The following is an 18,506-nucleotide window of genomic DNA, read 5'->3' on the forward strand; positions in this document are numbered from 1 at the left end:
GCTCGCTCGCGCAGGCCCCGCCCCCTCGCCGACACAACGTTCCTGCGGGGGCGCGCGCGTGCCCCCTAATCCCCCGCCTTCCGGCTCCGGCGGCGACGCTCGCTTCTTGCCGCCGCCGCGCTGCCGGTGTCAGCCTCCCTCGGGAGACTCCATTTGCTCTCAGATTGGTCTGGTCGCCGCGAAGTCAGGCAGAGAGCGATGTCCCCGGCCCGTGGACTGGTGTCCCCCGGGCCAAGCGCCCTCTCCCTCGCTGGCTGGCTTCGGTGGTGACATCCTGGTTGCTGGCGACCACGGAGGAATCCGGGCTCCCTCTCCATGAGCAAAGACGTCCCGCGTTTCTGCGGGGAAAGGCCCTCGCTAACACGGCTGCTCTCTGACCTCTTAATTTCAGGAGGTAGGCAATTCAGGTCCCGCTCCTTGACACTGTGTGTGTAATGCCCCAAAGCAGTGTTTGTTGTATTTAGCCATCACATTCATAGGAGGCGTTAATTTTCTCAACACAGTTGCAGGATAGGTGTGGGTAATGCCACAGACCCTGATATTGAACGAAGAATGTTTTTGGTATTTTCCTTTAGGTTTTCGGAGGCTTGGAGTGCCTATACAGTCCCCGACAGGAACTGCTTCTGTTGGCCCATCGAGGATCATCTTTCACCAGGATTATCGTAACATCTTCACTGAGCCTTCCACCCCATAGTCTCTACCATGAGTCCTGATTTCTGCCAATGAAGTTTTTTTTTTTTTTTTTTTACGCTTTCTTTAATCATGTGACACCACTTCTGGTCAGCCTTTTCCCTTTTCAGTTGCCAAACACATTAGGTGGAAGTTTGTGTCGTGTTAAAGTACGGAGTTTCTTGCTTGTCCACTCTCAGCCTTGTTTGCACTGCTCACTTCTGTTCAGCTTGCCTTCTCCTGCTTGCCTATGATTTCCATTATCACTCTCTTGCGTAACCTGTAGCAGTCCTTGCCCGGGGAGGCAGCATTCCATACAGTGCACTGCCTGACAAGGACAGCAGTCAGGGGGTGAGTTTTCCCATTATAATTTCTTATTAAGTTTGCAAGTCCTGTCTTAAAAACTTTGTTCCCTAGCACATTTCTCTAAATTCGTCCACCAGTGACTTAGTTCCTTTAACATAGAGCCTCACCCATAGGATGGCAAAAACAATTAAGTACACAATAGGACTGTTTTAGAGACCTTGCTAATACAGTATGGGTTATCATCACCATTGAGATTACAGTTCATGAAAAGATCTTAAACTTAGGAGAAGCAAGATAGAAGATAGGATTAATTGGAGCTAGTCTTTGTTGTTTTGAGTTTGTAAATTTTAAAAGAGCAAAGTGAAGAGAGTCACATAGGCTTGGCCTGGAAATTGGCCAACACACTGTCCATCTAGGTCCTAGTGGGGCAGGAAAGGGATCTTAAAACACCATTTTTTAAATCTCATTGTGTCCAAATCTAACTTATTAAAGGTCTTGTTGTAGTAATCCTCTAAAATATTAGGTACAATGTTGGGGAAACGAAAGCGTGTGGTGTTGACCATTAAGGACAAGCTTGACATTATTAAGAAATTGGAGGAGGGCATCTCTTTCAAAAAGCTTTCCGTGGTATATGGAATTGGTGAATCCACAGTTCGTGATATTAAAAAGAACAAAGAAAGGATAATAAACTATGCCAACAGTTCAGATCCTACAAGTGGGGTATCCAAACGTAAATCTATGAAGTCGTCCACATATGAAGAACTTGACAGAGTTATGATAGAGTGGTTTAACCAACAGAAAACAGATGGAATTCCAGTGTCGGGAACGATTTGTGCAAAACAAGCCAAGTTCTTTTTTGATGCTCTGGGGATGGAAGGTGATTTTAATGCATCCTCTGGCTGGCTGACTCGATTCAAGCAGCGCCATGGTATTCCAAAGGCTGCTGGTAAAGGAACAAAATTAAAAGGAGACGAAACTGCTGCCAGTGAGTTTTGTGGTAACTTTCAGGAATTCGTTGAGAGAGAGAATCTACAACCAGAACAAATTTATGGTGCTGATCAAACTGGATTGTTCTGGAAATGTCTACCATCAAGGACATTAGCTCTTGAAACTGAGCAAAGTTCTTCTGGTTATAGATCAAGCAGAGAGAGAATCATTATTATGTGTTGTGCAAATGCCACTGGTTTACACAAACTTAATCTTTGTGTTGTGGGAAAAGCAAAAAAACCTCGTGCATTCAAAGGAGCTGACCTTTCAAACCTTCCTGTCACTTATTTCAGTCAAAAAAGTGCATGGATAGAACATTCTGTTTTCAGACAGTGGTTTGAAAAATACTTTGTGCCACAGGTACAGAAGCATTTGAAATCCAAGGGGCTTCTAGAAAAAGCAGTGCTCCTTTTGGACTTTCCTCCAGCACATCCAAATGAAGAATTGTTGAGTTCAGATGATGGCAGAATAATTGTGAAATATTTACCACCAAATGTCACAAGTCTCATTCAACCTATGAGCCAAGGAGTTCTAGCCACAGTAAAAAGATACTACCGAGCAGGACTTCTCCAGAAATACATGGATGAAGGAACTGACCCCAGAATGTTCTGGAAGAACTTGACAGTGTTAGATGCAATTTATGAAGTGTCAAGAGCTTGGAACATGATAAAGTCAAGTACCATAACCAAAGCATGGAAAAAACTTTTCCCTGGCACTGAAGAGAATTCAGGCATGAACATTGATGAAGGAGCCATTTTAGCAGCTAACTTAGCAACAGTTTTACAGAACACAGAAGACTGTGAACATGTTGACCTTGAGAATATTGATCAGTGGTTTGACTCTCGGAGTAATGATTCAAGCTGTCAGGTCCTAACTGACAGTGAAGGTGTGGAGGACCAGGCCAGGCCTGCCGAGACCAAGCCTTCCAGTAAGACGAGAAAAACAGAACTGAATCCAGAGAAGCATATCAGCCATAAAGCTGCACTTGAATGGACCGAAAATTTACTAGATTATCTAGAACAACAAGATGACATGCTTCTGTCTGATAAACTGGTATTGCGAAGGCTTCGAACCATAATAAGAAGAAAACAGAAGATCCAGAATAACAAAAGTCATTAATAAGGCTCTTAAGAGTTTCAGTGTATTTGCATCTGTGTGACTTTATCTGCAGTGGAACTTAATTTCTTATTTGAATTGCTGTGGATTTCAAAGCCAAATGCATTTTATAAATGACTTTAGAATTAGATGCCATTTTGGATTACGTAAATTACTGCACTTGAATGTTGATTCTAGGAAGTTGACATGTACCTTGTTTGTCTACTGTTCCTAATCTGTATTGTACTAATTTAGATCATAAGGTACCTGAGGCCAGGGCGCCTATGTCTGTTTTGTACCTGAATGTCATTGTCTAATAGAGGACCACGCACACTATAGGCAATCAATAAATCTTTCTTAAATTGAAGTTTTATGACTTTCTCTGAACTTCAGTTTCCAAACTGAAATACGTTGGGGGAGGGGTGGTAAGTTTCCATGTCTATGATTTTTTCTACCTGCTGAAAATTGTAGAATGCAGCAGAGATTATACTGGAAGTACATGTATTTCACTGTGAAAGCAGAGAACTTAAGGAAAATAGTTTAAAGCCTGAAATACGGCATTCTGTACTGACAGTATTTGGACAGCCAGCAGTTCAGATTAGGTCTCTGAGTGTAATGAGGGAAGAAGAAAATCAGGTTAAAACGTCCTCAGGGAAAGGGCTTGCACTTCACTTTTATTTCATGTGACAGTAGGGAGAGTTCCTTCGTAGTTGTGGAAAGAATGCCATCACTCTTCCAGAAAAATAGATTTCATTTTCCAAATCATTGCCTGTTAGAAGAGAGTGAGGGTTAAATTGTATTATCTGTCATTTTGACCCTTTATTAGTAGAGATATGTCAGTAGTTTTTAATAAGCTATTTGATATAACACTTTAAAGCTTCCCAGTACATCATTTGCTTTCATATAGCAAATTTTTCTGTAAGAATTCAATACTGGGAATATAAGCAAACATCGCATTTGTGGGACCATCACATGAACAATGGATTGACATTAAATCAAACCTGAGAAACAGCCTACACTGCTGAGGGAACCATGGGCAAGTTACTTAACCCGTCTGTAAAATAGGAATAGTACCTGCCTGCAGGAGTTTTTGTGAGGAGTACATGAGTTAATAAATGGGTTTTAAAGTCATAAAGACTTAGAAAAGGACCTGGCTCAGAATAAGTTCTCTGAGTGTTAGCTACTGTTACTAGCTACTGTTACTGAGTTGCAGGAATAATGAGTTTCAGACATGTGCTCAGCAGATCCCTCATGTAGCTACATTTTAGGGAGGTGAGTTAAAAGAGATGCAGGTGACTAGATTCAGCTGAAATACAGTCATAATGTATTTTAGTGAAAACTGGAAGGTTAATCCAATTTAGAAGTCATTTCCTGACCGTCTACTGCTAGGCACAATGGGGGTATGCAGGCATATTTAAGACATCTGAGTTTGAATTAGAAAAGGAAATGGGAATGGAATTGTAGTTTCTTTGCTCCAGGCCTGCTAATAACATACATAGTGGCTTTGTTCATAGAATCTGTTACTAATATTGGCCTCATTCATTGAAGTAATAAAATATCTCTAAAGCAGATAAAATAGCAGTTAGCAGAAGACTTAAAATATCAAACTAAACTAACAGATCAGTAGAACATCAAGGCAAAAGAAATGTCACAGGAGACTGTTTACAGTAATTAGGTTCAGCCATATAGGGAGCTTTGTTGTGATTAATTTGAGATTTCAGAAGCTCTGACAGTCCTTCATGAGGACTGTTAGAGCTCAGAATTCTGCCTTTTGACAAAGCAGAAATTTTAAGTTCGAGAGAGGCCTTTTCAGACAACCTCTAAGAAGATATTTTCTTTGAGAGAATTCATACATTATTATTAATACATATTTCATCTTCTAAAAAGGCTTGAGGAAATGAAACTTTATGCACATAAGCCCTGAAGCTGTTTGGCTTCGTGGGTGCAAAGGGATTCTGAAACCTGGAAATGACGTGTTTGAATACTGCTTTGCATTTTTCACACACAGAGCTTTTTTGCTAACAAAAACTTCTCAAACTTCCTTCAGTCATGACATTGAAATGGTTTAATTCTGTTTTATCATAACAATGATATAAATGGTGCATTCTAATCCCATAATTAATTGTAATTCAAAAAAGTTTTTCCTTTAGCAGGTATTGTTATATTAATTATATTCTCTAGGACAACACATTGTGTTATCTTGGTTAACCCCACGCTCCTAATATGTATCCTAGTTTAAGAAGCCCAGAAATAATGTGCTCTCATTTGACCTTGTGCACTGTAAAGAAAAATATCCAAAAGTTTATTTTTAAATAAATGTATAAATGGAAGTTGATATTTTTTTAGAGGATTTGTAAGACTAACAGAACTCAGACCAAATGGAAAGTGTTTGGCAACTGTGAGCATACTTTTAAAAAAATTGTGTAGTAGGAATATTTACTATTTCATAATTCAATTTCAGAGAATAATATAGGAGTTGACTGGAAACCTTTGAGTGCTCAGTAAATATAATAGAGTTGGCAAGGCCCAGATCAGTGCCACAGTCAATTCAAGCAGAATTATAGGATTATAATGGTACTCTTGTTCTGGGATTCTTTTTTGTTCTCAATCTAGCTTCAGACTGAACTCTCTGGTCACTTCATTATTTTTCCCAACTTAGCTAAGATCATGGACTAAGTGGCACAGCAGACATGAAGCAGGGCACAGCTATTTAGGCCACGATTTCAGAGACCCTCTGCCTCCAGTGCTGTGGCCAGAGCCACACAACATACTACAAATCAAAGCTAGGACCTGCATTCCAAATTTAGCCTGCCTTCAGGGGTACTAGGTCCACTTACTAATACTTTCATAAAGTTGACCTTTTCTCATTTAAACATATGCTTTAGCTCCATCCTAAGCAAAATCACAGGTCTTATGTGCCAGTTGCAGTTTCTTTCTAGTTCAGATAAATATAAACTTTAAAAAAAATAACATCTGTAACCCAAAATTATCTTATATATATCATTGGCACACTTTGTGAAGAGCTTCCCTGGTGGCTCAGTGGTAAAGAATCTTCTGTCACTGAAGGAGGCGATGGGTTCCATCCCTGGTCCAGGAAGATCCCCTGGAGAAGGAAATGGCAACCCACTCCAGTATTCTTGCCTGGGAAATCCCATGGACAGAGGAGCCTGGCGGGCTACAGTCCATGGGGTCGCAAAGAATTAGATATGACTTAGCGACTGAGCAACAACACTGTGAAACTCTGGCCAAGCAGAATGAGGGTGATTGTTGTTTTACAGTAGTAGCTAAGTTGTGTCCGACTCTTTGTGACCTCATGGTCACAAAGGTCCTCTGTCCAAATACCAGCTTCTCTGTCTTCTCCTTAGATAACCTTGACAGCTTTTCAGACCTCTCTGAACCCCAAGTTTCTTCATATGTAAAAGGGTTGTGCGCTAAATGGGCACACTCCAAGCATTCATAAACACCACTATTAGGCACCTAGGGCTGCTCATTGACAACCCTGGTTGCTAGGCTTGGCCTGGAGAATGGTGGCTCTGTGCAGACCTCCAGGAGGCCTGAGCATCCTTGTTGAGGTCTAGGGCACTGCCTTATCACAGGGAATGTTCACTGGGGTGCCTGCACAAGTGAGAGGGCAGTGCTGAATTCCACAGACCCTTAAAAATACAGTGTGTGCCATCAGTCACCATAAGGTCTCATCCAGCGGTCAAAACATGGGGGTGGCGGGGGAGTCCCTGCCTTAGCAGTGATGTGGGATAATGGAGCTCACAGAGAAATGGGTTCTTCCAAGCAGCTGAAGGCATCTTTGTGAGACAATGAGCTTGTATGCTAAAGGCAGAAATGCAAACTGCTTCTGTAAATGAGGGAAACTGGAGGAGCAGACTGGCACCCGGTCAGGAAGCAGCACTATCAGCACAGACCCCGTGTAACGATGAGTCCAGGGTCACCGGGCCCGGTTTGCTCAGCAGCATCCCTGGTTTATGTGATTATCTGGTGTGTTACAACACCCTTTTTACTCTCAAATGTCCCAGCTTAGAGGAGAAATTAGATGATTTCCCTACCAAGACCCTGAGAAGAGGTTTTCATCTGCCCCAGGTCACACAGTCACTAGGCGGCCAAGAAGGAAGTAGAAGCTGCTTCTCTCAGCTCCGACAGCGTGGCCTAGTGGCCACGGGTAGGGGCTTCCTCTAGACTGCACCTCCGAGGGCTGGATTGCAATCCCAATCCCACTCCATGCTGGAGTCCAGCCCAGCACCTGCTTGCTTGATACAGGTGGGAGGACCCTTACTGAGATTCTGTCTCCTGAAGGACAAGAAATGTTCCCAGTTCATGTCCTGAATGTCTGCTATGTACCAGGCATGTGTGATCCTTAATACCAATTTGGGGATGTATAATACCCCTTTCAGAGGGAGTTCCCAAAGGAAGCTGGCAGAGACCCAACCAAACACTGCTATCTGAGACAACGACAGGGATCACAGCACTTGCAGAAAGCAGAGGTCCTCTTTACACCCCCTCACCCCCTCGGACATCGAGATTGCAGGAATCTATGAGGCTCTCCACCAAGGTCTTCCTTAAAACCACCTTTAGCTGAGTGTGTGTCATTCCAGAGAATGCATCCACCAGCATCATTCCCCAGGCAGCTGCATATCACTGTAAATCTATCAGGCTCAGAAAAATCTTCAATGTAGCTCCACGCAACTGACAGGTATAGTCATTATGAAGGCATCTTTTAAATTTTCTTCTGATCAAAAGATAGATCTGGGGGAAGAAGTAGATCCAACCATGCCTCCCTCCTCTGGTTACCAGGGTGGCCAACATCCTTTCTACATGGAAATCACTGGGGATAGGGGGCACTGGAGCCCATCCTTGTTCCTAACTCTACTTTTCCTCCTGGTCTAGGTTACCCCAAACTTGTCTGGCTTGTGTACCCATGTCAAGAGAGTACCTGTTTAGTATATTTAGAAAGCCAGAAACAAAAGGTGCTATAAATGCTGAATGAAATGTGTAAGGCATATTGTCTTCCACATTTTTTGGTTAACCTAAAGATGGATATGAACATACTTAGTATAGTTCCTTTATGGAATTCTAGGTGTAATTTATGAATATCCCTAGAACTTCAAACATAGACCTTTGGGTTTTTATATGTCCATAATGACTCTGTAATGAATGGCTAATATCACTGTAGCTAATTAAATCACTGGGGGATATGATATATTAGACTTACTATACAGATATTAAAGAAATCAGTGAGATTTTGGAACATTTAACTTTTTTCTTAAATTAGAAGAGAAAAAATTGCCTGTAACACTCAGCTTCATTAATGTGTGAAGTAACTATCAAGAGTGCTTTTATTCTCAAGAGAAACCTTAATAGCTAAACTTAAAACCAAATCATGTGTAATTTCTTCTAAGACCAACAGATACCCAATTCTTTCCTACATTTCAGAATATGTTGATCATCTGGAACTTACCAATAAAACACAATTACCTTTGAACCTAAGAAAAGAAAGCCTAAGGAAAACAGTTCTTTTTTTCAATCCATTGAAGCAATTGATCTTTTTAAAAAAAGTCATATAACAGAATAAAATCTTAAAGATACTATTTTTTTCTAAATGAGAAATGCATATAAACTTGCTGTGTTAATTTATTTTGATAAAGAACCCAGATTTTTTAGATTACTTTTTTGGCTTTAAAAATGTAACTTAAAAGATGAATTCAATAGGAGTCTTGATAATCTATGTGATCTAATCCAAACTAACATATTGTAAGCTGTTTCAACATAATAATCGTAACACAAAGCTGACTTACAAAGTTTGGTTGTTTTTTTTTAATTATTGTTATTGATGGACAATTTTTAGGGAACAGTATTTCCATTTTTTGATTTTTGTTTCCCCCAAAATCAGATTTTGGGGGCCATTTGCTAACATTTTAGTGTTTAGGGGAGTTTGTATCTCCCCTCATTGCATTAATAAGATATTTTATCTTACTATATGAAATACCTAAATTACTTTTCTATAAAAACTAGAGAATGAAGGGTTTTCTCCTGCACTACACAAATATTCAGTACCATACTCACCAATTAAATTGGCACAATGTATAATAAAAATGTTTCCACCATGAGAAAAACTACTGTATTTCACTGATTCTAAAGATAAACATTTTAATACCTGCAAAACTGGGATACTTCTTACAATCAATCTTGTCTTACAGTTAGTTGACAGCATTTGTCTTTCTTAGTGGTATGTAAAATAATTATATCTTTTAGGTTCTTTGAAATATAAATTTTTTTGTAAATCTTGCCTTTTTTTTGAAAATAGAACTAGAGGTAATGGGGTACATAAAAACTGCCTTTAACAGATATGTTTTTATAAAAGCACAATTATATGAACATACAAAAGTTAGATATTTAAAAGGTAATCTAACTTCAGAATTGTTTTTTCATAATGCTGTTGATTGCTCTTGCATAGACTTGTGTTTTACTAAGTTAGGAGTAAAGATAAGGTAACCTTTTAACTACTGCATGTTTTTTAAATGCATACTACTTTATTTCATTTATTTCATTCAAGTAAATTGTAGAGCTATCAAAATGTAGCCAAATAGCAATTTTTACTGGTCAAACTTCTAATGATTTATATGTGAATTAATCATTAAATTATATAAAATTTATTATATATTTAAAAAATAAATTATATAAAAACAAATCATTTAAAAAATTAATTTATATGTGAATTAATTATGTTAAATTTATACATTATTTAAGAATAACACATTTTGTTTATATGTTCTATCCATATAACTTAACGTAATAGTTTTTTTTTTTTTTTTTTGCTTATATCATTTTTTAATGAAATTAAAACAGACATTTGTAGGGATCACAAATGTAGAAAATTCTTATGATGACACAGTTGTGATTTACTAAATTAACATATTTCATCCACAGCCATATTTATGAGACAAGAGTATTCAGTAAATTACTATTGTTACTATCACTTCCATGAAGAATATAATTTACAGGATTTCTAAGAATAATATATTTTCACAACTCTTTTAACAGCTAATATCAGCTTAATTAGCAAGTAATTGAATTTTAAACTCAGGTGTCATAATCTTTCAATCTTTGAATATAGAATTCTCATGAATCTAGAGTAGTAAAAGGAAACACTGATGTCTCAATTCCTTTTTGATAAGAATCTGAATGCTGTCTTCACATCTTACCTAGTGAAAGGTCTTCCTGAATCTTCCTTTTCTTTTCTTCATTTCCTACATTATCATCAGAACATAATAGGTTTTTGTTTGTTTTTCTGTAACTAATTCATATTTCCTTAGTTTTAACCTAATATCGTTTTCTGTTCCTGGATCTCACCACATTACATTTAGTTTTCATATCTCTCTAGGCTCCTCTTGGCTGTAACAATTTCTCAGAATGTACTTGTTTTGATGACACTGACAGTTTTGAGGAGTAGTGATCAGGTATGTTGTACGCTGTCCCTATACCCTGTACCTATTCCATGATTTGTTGTTCTTTGTGCATTCCTTGCCTATTCTAACACAAAGCAGATTGTGAAGGTGTCTGATTAAAGATACATTATAGAGAAATAAAATATGAGAGAAAGATAAATTTTGATGAGGACTGGGAAGGCTTCTTGCCATTGAAGCAGTTAGTTGAGTCTTCAGTGGGATCAGGGGAATAAATATGAGGAATGCAGATTACCTTCTTGTAACAAATGAATATGATTCCAGCATGATCTTTATTAAAGGTGTGATTACAGTATTGGTATCAAATTTGGTAGGACCCTGGAGGGTATTTTCCCCTCCTGACACCAAAATACACAGTGTTTTCTCCAGCTGACACTGACTAGATGTCCTGCAGTTCTGACCCTAACTAATGCAGCCAGACCGCACAGGTTTAAGGGCTCAGCTCCACAAGACTGCCCTCACTTATGGTGTTAGTGGCAAGTATCAGGACCCCAGGTTACTCTCACTTCTGTCTGACTTGACTACAAAACTGGGGGTTCCCACAACCCCCCAAGTACTATTACACGTCATTATAAAGGATACAAATGAACAGTCAGATGTAGTGACATGTAGGGTAAGGTCCAGAAGGGTCCTAAGAATAGGAGCCTCTGTCCCTGTGGAGGTAGGTGGGCCACCCTCCTGGTACATGGATGTGTTTCCCAGGTTGAAAGCTTCCTGAACCCTGTTGCTTAGGGGTTTTTAATGGAGCTTTAATCCTATAAACAGGCATGGTTGGTTAAATCAATGGCCATTGATGATTAACTTAATCTCCAGTGCCTTCCTTTACCCCAAGGTTGGGAGATGGGTCTGAAAGGCCCAAGCTTCTAATAAAAGCAACCCCCACCCTGAAGCTATCTAGGGGCCCCTGAAGAGTCATGTCTTTAAAATAATTATCACCCTTGTTACTCAGGAAATTTAAAAGAATAGAGGAAAAATAGAGAATGAAAAGACACACAAAAGTAGAGAAGCACATATAAATGTTTGAAGTAGTAAGACTAAAAATAGGGGACTGAAATGCAGGCAGAGATGAGCAAGTCCCCATCTTTTGAGGGAGAAGCTTGGAGAAGGAGGAGGTACCCCTCAGAGCCATTGTCATCATCTTATTTGCAAGTGCTCTTAAATGATGTGTGTATACATGGCAGAGCTGTGGTAAAAAGCAAGACATTCAAGAACACTACAAGTGTTGCTGGGCTATTGCTTAGGTTTCTACTTCTAGACTTTTCTATTCCAGTTAAGCCAGTTTGTTCTCCTTTTGAGCCCTACCCGACAACTCTGAATCTAGATTTGGTTCTAGACTGCCTCCTTAGGTAGCTGATTTTAACTCTCTCGGTCCTTTTTGCTGCTGTTTCTGTAAATGTAACCTTACCCTCTTTTGTGGCTGACAGTTATATCTTCTTTCCTCTTACTACTCATCACTGGATAATTTATTTCACTAGTGCTTTTTTTGGTAACACCTCCAGTGAAACCTAACAACCTTAAGCTCCAGGACAGCAAGGACTTTGAAAGCCTTGACAATCTTTGTATATCCAGAATACAAAATAATCCTGGCACGAAAGTGTTCAATAAAGACTGGCTGAAAGAATGAATCAATACCATTCAGAGCACTATATTTATGACTAAGATAAAAGTTCTGTTCTCGAGCATTTCACAATAAAGACATGGGGCAGCATCATCCACTCAAATAACTACAGTAAAGAATTGTTTAATAAAAGCCAGAGAGAGAGGAGAAAAGGTCCCATAAAGTTGGGACCACAAAAGACTTACATCTTCAGTGAAAAGAAATTAGAAATAAACTTGTGGCACAGGGGGCTTCCATTGTGGCTCAACTGGTAAAGAATCCACCTGCAATGCGGGAGACAGGTTCAGTCCCTGGGTTGGGAAGATCCCCTGGAGAAGGGAAAGGCAACCCAGTATTCTGGCCTAGAGAATTTAATGGACTGTATAGACAAAGAGTCGGACACGACTGAGCGACTTTCACTTTTCACTTTGTGGCTCAGGAGGAGCAACAAGAAAACTCTCCTGTATTGACCCTGTTACTGGGTGAGAGGAACAGAAATATCTTTCCTGAGAATCTGTAAACATGAGTCTGACTTTGTGTAGGTTTCCAATATGGATTTACTCTGTCTATCCAGACCATCCAGCTGACAATTTAATTTAGGTAGTGTGGGTTGCAGAACGTTGGTAGGAATGAACATAAATCCCCTCTGAAGGGATACAACTTTAACACGATCCTCAAAAAATTTCCACGGATAAAGTTCCAAAGAACAAGATCTCACAAGGCACTTTAATTAAGAGCCAGCAAAAACAACCAAGGGCAGCAGCAGACTCACTGAGACTCTACTTATAGGAATCACTATAGAATGCAAACATAGCAAACTTTAGCTTATACAAAGAGAGGTATGTATCTCTTTAAACTATGAGCAAGAAATAGGAGACTTAAAGATCAAGCAGATTTGGAAAGGAACTACAGAGAACTTTGAAAACTAAAACATAGTTATCAATATAATATTTACAGGTAAGTCATGATGACCCTTAGCAGAGCAGGATCATTGAGGGATGGAGGCAGAATCCAGTAACAGTCAATTGAAGAGGTAACGACAGTAAATGTGTTATGTGGGGCTTCCAGGTGGCTCAGTGGTAAAGAATCCACTTGCCAACCACTGCAGGAGATGGAGAAGAAGAGAGTTCAATCCCTGGGTCAGGAAGATACACTAGTGAATAAAATGGCAACCCACTGCAGTATTATTGCCTGGAGAATCCCATGGACAGAGGAGCCTGGTGAGCTACCATCCATGGGGTGGCAAACAGTTGGAAATGACTGAGCAAACATACACACGTGATTTTCTGTGTGTGTGTGTGTGTGATATTTTACAATTTAAAAATATTAAATAGATGATAATGAGAGAAGAAAAATTAGAGTGGTTAAGTACAAACTGATTCTAGTATCTTTCAGTGGTGGCAGAACACTGATGGTGATGAGGAGGGGAGTCTCTTCCTCCATCAGCATATCTCAGTACTCCCAGATACCAAGTCTATTTCCTTAACTAAAGGAAAATGGAGTTGGTCAAAAGGGAGGAAGAGCGAAAAGATGAGGGAAAGGAGGGAAAGAATAGGAATGAAAATAAAGGCGAATTGAGGGGTATAAGCAGGAAGGCGAGACCCATGTGGCCACACTGAGTGAGCCCCTTGGCCCTGTGCTGGACTTCGTGACAATGTCTCCAGTGTCTCCAAAGTTGTGGAGGACAAATGAGGAACATGTGAAGCACATTCTAAAGCAACTGCCTTGAAAATTAACATTAAGACAGTTTTTTCCACTGTAAATCATAAATTTCACTTACAAATGTTAATGCTAATCTAAATTTCCTTTTCAGCTTACTATGCTGGATTTGAACCTAACTGAAAGCAACAGCCTCCACTCTGCAAACCTTGAAACATCCCTACCTCTTAAAAATAAAAAGGGTAAAGTAGGACATTCAGTTGTCAACATAAATTACTTTTCCTTTTTTTTTTTTTTGTGGTTTTAAAACACCACAGCTTGTGCCTCTCAGAGGCAGGCCTAGGGTGAGGGGAAAGAGAGGAAGCCCACTGTTAGAGTTCATAGATCTATAGAAACAATTCATATTCTTGATTTTGTAGGTCAAAGGATTAAACATTTATTCTATCCAACTACTTTGAATGTGATTTAAAGTCAGGTAATATTGAAACAGGGCTTCCCAGGTGGCTCAGTGGTAAAGAATATGCAGAAGACACAAGTTTGATCCCTGGGTCGGGAAGACCCCCTGGAGAAAGAAATGGCAACCCACTCCAGCATTCTTGCTTGGAAAATCCCGTGGACAGAGGAGCCTGGCAGGCTACAATTCATGGTGTTGCACAGAGTTGGACATGACTTAACAACTAAACAACAATATTGAAAAGCACAACAATTTTTAGACAAATCAAACAGATATGTCCATTTCAGTTCTTTATAAAACAGCAAGTCAAAGAAAATTTCAAATAAAAAGATAACAATATAACTATAATTAGAAGCAATATTTCTCAATTTGGATGATCATTCTTCCACTTTATTTTACAAAGTACTTAAGAATGACCTTCACATTTTCTCCATATTGTGCTTCTGCCTGAAAAGTAGCCTGACTTGCATTGTTAAATTCATTATGCCTCTTCATAATGCAAGTGTCATACTTCGACCCATACTGGTTTAAAAGGAGGAATGCAATAGGTTATTAGGCACTAGATTTGAAAGTCCAGGGAGGAGCTTGGCTTTAGATGTGGCTTGATTAAGGACTCTACCCATGTTCATAGTGTCCATCTTTGTAATCAGCATCTTGTAAGTCAGCTTCACCCCCCATTTATGTGATAGCTTCTCTCATCACAGAAACATGTTGTTGAGCTCCAAGACCCATGCTCTCATAGCATCAAATCCACCTCCAGCAAATGTCTCCACATCCCTAATTGTCTCTGATAGCTTATGTGTGTGCCTAAGCCTGAACTGTGGCCAGCACAAGGGTCCCACTGCCTGGCTTAACCCAATCAGTGCCCACTCTCTCAAGCTTAGGGCAGGGACTGTCCCTTCTAAACAGCATTGCAAAGTGTGGAAGAGAGAAGATTTTCAAATAAAACTGGGATGACAATTAACTTGATATTTTAGGAGGAGGAATGGATGCTAAAATTTGCTCTGAAAAAAATATTGAAAAAGTAAACTTTGATATTTTCTCTCATTTTGAGATTTTCCACATTCACACCCTTCCCCTCCATGTTCAGTTATTACTTTACTCTTGCATAGCAAGATCCTTGCTTTCTGAAGTAAGGCTCATTGTTCATATATATTTGGTGTCAACCTACAATGGCAAATATATTGTCAGTCAGTATAAAATAAACACCAAGGACTGGGTTCTCACTTTGACATATCAGTTTGTATTGACCCTGAAATTTTAGAAGAAGAAAGTATTTCTTAAATGTAAAGTCTATATAGAATAATGCTGACTTAAGTAAAATGTTACTCAATATAAAGTGTTAGAGAACAAAAGAGCTTTAATTATTTATCAGTTATAAATTTGGATGATCTTTTTATACTCATTCCTATCCACCAAAATAGAAAATAGAAATGTGAAATCTAATGTCACCAACAAGAATTTTATTTTTTATATAAACCAGTTTAAATGATAAATATAATAACTATCCAAGCATATTTTACTTGTATATTTTGATCAAGACATATTTTCCTCTTTTTTTTTTGCCATTTTCCTATAATTTATTTATTCAGCACATAAATCAAGTACTTCCTAAATTCCAGGTACTCTTTTAGGAATTGGGAATACAAGATTAAATGCTTTGTTATATCACTCACAGTGGAATCCCAGTCATATATCCACAATAAAAGTCATTTTGTTTTGATGGATTATAAGGAAAGAGGAGTCATATATATGAAAATGAACATAAAATTGTTATCATTTCCAGTATAGCAAGGGTAATATTCTGGCTTCCAGGAGAAGGAACTAATTTTATTTAGACACATAAAATCTCAATCTGAAAGGAAAATTTTTCTGTTTGGGACTAGAATGGTGTTCAAAGTTTTCTCCATCACCGTTCTCTATTCCTAGTGGAGCTGCTCAAACCACTAGTTGATAAAGAGGATATGGAACATCTAAACAGGGTTTTTCCTGAAATGTGGGACAGGTTTGTTTAAAGAAAAAAAATTTGCTATTACTAGCAATAATAGTAATTATTATTACTAGCTATTATTAGTAATAGCTAACTTTGCTATTACTTATTGTTTAAGCTTAACAAGTCAAAAATTAAAATTCACATATGTGAGGCCATCTTATATTAATAAAAAAGAGAAGACAAATATATAGCTCTTTTGACTAATATATTTTTTCTCTTGGATATTTAGGTTATAAAACCAGGGCCTGGGAAAACGAGATTTTCATGAAATTCCTACAAAAAGATGTCGAGAAGCCTTGTTGTTTCAGATGCAGCAAAACAACATCTGATTTGCAAGTGGCAACTTTGGGTTTTCTTCCGGTTGGCCAAAATCCTAAACTTGGTTTTCACAATGTTCTGTTGCCTTGTTATCCCTGTGTTGTAGAGAAGCAGAATAATAGTAAGGTGGTGAAGAAAATGACTACGGGTCCTGCCTGCCTGGGTGGGAATTCTTACTCTGCCGTATGCTGGCTGTGTGATTGTACTCTCCATTTCTGTTTCCTCATTTTATAGATGAGGAAACAGATCTTATGTAGGGACTAGATCTACCTTAGGATGCTGTGAGGATTAGCTGAATAAACATGTGTAAAGTGCTTATAACAATTCCTGGCACACAGAAGGTGGTATGTGTTTGGTTAAATAAACACACTCACATATACAGTAATTTCTCACATTTTGTGTAATCAGTCTGGGATTATGACTTTACAATACCCTTATATAACTATAATAAAGAAACATTTTCTTACTTGACTTAGCTTATTCACCGAGGACTGTCAAAGGATAAGTCTGGATATCTAGCATACAAATGAATTTTCCAACTCTTCCACTAAAGATCTCTTATCAGAACCATTAAATGTTCTTTTATTTAATGGTCATTGTTGTTCAGTCACTAAGTTGTGTCCCACTTTTTGCAACCTTATGGACTGCAGCACACCAGGCTCCTCTGTCCTCCACTATCTCCCAGAGTTTGGTCAAATTCATGTCTGTATTATATTTAATAGGTGATAAATAATGTCATCTTTGTGTGCGTTTCTCAACAAATCCACAGTAGGTATAAAAATCCGCAAGGTAAAAACCAAAGAGGTGTAAAAAGGTCTCACTTCTAGTTACAGCTCCTAGTGGTGTTCATTGTTCACTTCTGAACACACATTGGCAATGGAAGTATAAAGATCAGAAGCTCTTCCCCTAGGCTTCAAGAAAAGCCAGTGCACACTTAGGGAATTACAAGTGAAAGTAAGAGGATTTGATGAGACATCTGGGAGTCGTCTTATTCATCATTTCCTCCTAATACATGAGCTTTTGATATATGCAGTATTTCTTAACCAGGGCAGGACTGTTTTAGGAGAAGCACTTAAGAATGTGCAGATACTATAATGGAGTTGGAAATAATGGAGTAGGAAATGGCAACCCACTCCAGTATTCTTGCCTGGAGAATCCCATGGACAGAGGACAGAGGAGCCTGGCAGGCTACTGTCCATGGGGTCTCAAAGAGTCAGATATGACTGAAGTGACTTAGCACAGGTACTATAAACTTGACATAGTGTTATCTATCAATTACATCTCTCTAAAGCTGGGGGGAATGTGGAGGTGCTACTAGCATTTAATGGGCTTGGCATTGGAATGCTAGATAGATTGCAAAGAGTGAGAGAGTCCTGCAGATTACAAATTGAAATGCTCAAAGTGCTGGTAGTACCTGATCTTCCTGCATTCATGCTCACAAAGAAAGCTGTAAGAGAAACAACTCTGGCCTGTAAATAGGAGACATACATCATAGACCTGCTTTAACCCATAACGAGGTACATGACCTTGTGAAAGTCCTGGAATCACTCTGAATTTCATCCTCTTGTAAGTATAATAATGAAAGTCACCGCTGTTTCTTTAAAAGTCTAAAGATGGTTACTTTGTCTTCATGTTTAGCAATAACTTTACATTTTAATAATATCCTCTCCCAGTAACAGAGTGACATGATGTAAATTCATTTGAAGCCACACTGTGTGCAAATATTGCCCTTTAAATACTCCAAGAAGTCTTTAACAGTAACTGTTAGTTTTCATTGGAGCAAAAAGTTTAACAAATTTGAATTAAATATTTAATGTGAAAATATAACTATTCTCTAACTTGACAGATCTTGTATTATATTTCAGTCTGTTCCTATGCAAGATCAAAATAGAAAGCTGCTTCCAAAAATCATTTTAATTAATATTATATTCCTCCTTTTCATAAATAAATATTAAA

At 38.6% G+C, this 18,506-nt stretch overlaps 2 protein-coding genes across 16 annotated transcripts in view; one reads left to right on the forward strand and one right to left on the reverse strand.

The window, feature by feature from the left end:
- The window catches only part of FAM13A (family with sequence similarity 13 member A), a 447,586-nt gene that overhangs the window by 337,545 nt on the left and 91,535 nt on the right, over positions 1 to 18,506 (reverse strand). The window lies entirely within an intron of this gene.
- TIGD2 (tigger transposable element derived 2) lies at positions 3 to 17,016 on the forward strand. Of its 3 annotated transcripts, XR_015165651.1 has the most exons (5): positions 3 to 394; positions 576 to 1,020; positions 10,448 to 10,523; positions 13,940 to 14,027; positions 16,462 to 17,016. XR_015165651.1 is itself a non-coding variant. In XM_086406476.1 (2 exons), the coding sequence occupies exon 2, from the start codon at positions 1,504 to 1,506 to the stop codon at positions 3,079 to 3,081; it is 1,578 nt and encodes a 525-aa protein (XP_086262602.1). In that variant the 5' UTR covers positions 3 to 394; positions 576 to 1,503; the 3' UTR covers positions 3,082 to 3,424. The 3 variants fall into 3 exon arrangements, 1 of the variants encoding a protein (XP_086262602.1); XR_015165652.1 differs by lacking the exon at positions 10,448 to 10,523; XM_086406476.1 differs by lacking the exons at positions 10,448 to 10,523; positions 13,940 to 14,027; positions 16,462 to 17,016 and having other exon boundaries at positions 576 to 3,424.

This window comes from Bos grunniens, chromosome 6, assembly GCF_055505025.1.
Source record: "Bos grunniens cultivar Pamir isolate PY7600 chromosome 6, Bosgru_T2T1.0, whole genome shotgun sequence".
In the NCBI taxonomy this organism is placed as follows: Eukaryota; Metazoa; Chordata; class Mammalia; order Artiodactyla; family Bovidae; genus Bos; species Bos grunniens.

Bases quoted from the DNA above. Each gene is read 5' to 3' on its own strand.
- TIGD2 (XM_086406476.1), top strand. From the start codon at position 1,504: ATGTTGGGGAAACGAAAGCGTGTGGTGTTGACCATTAAGGACAAGCTT.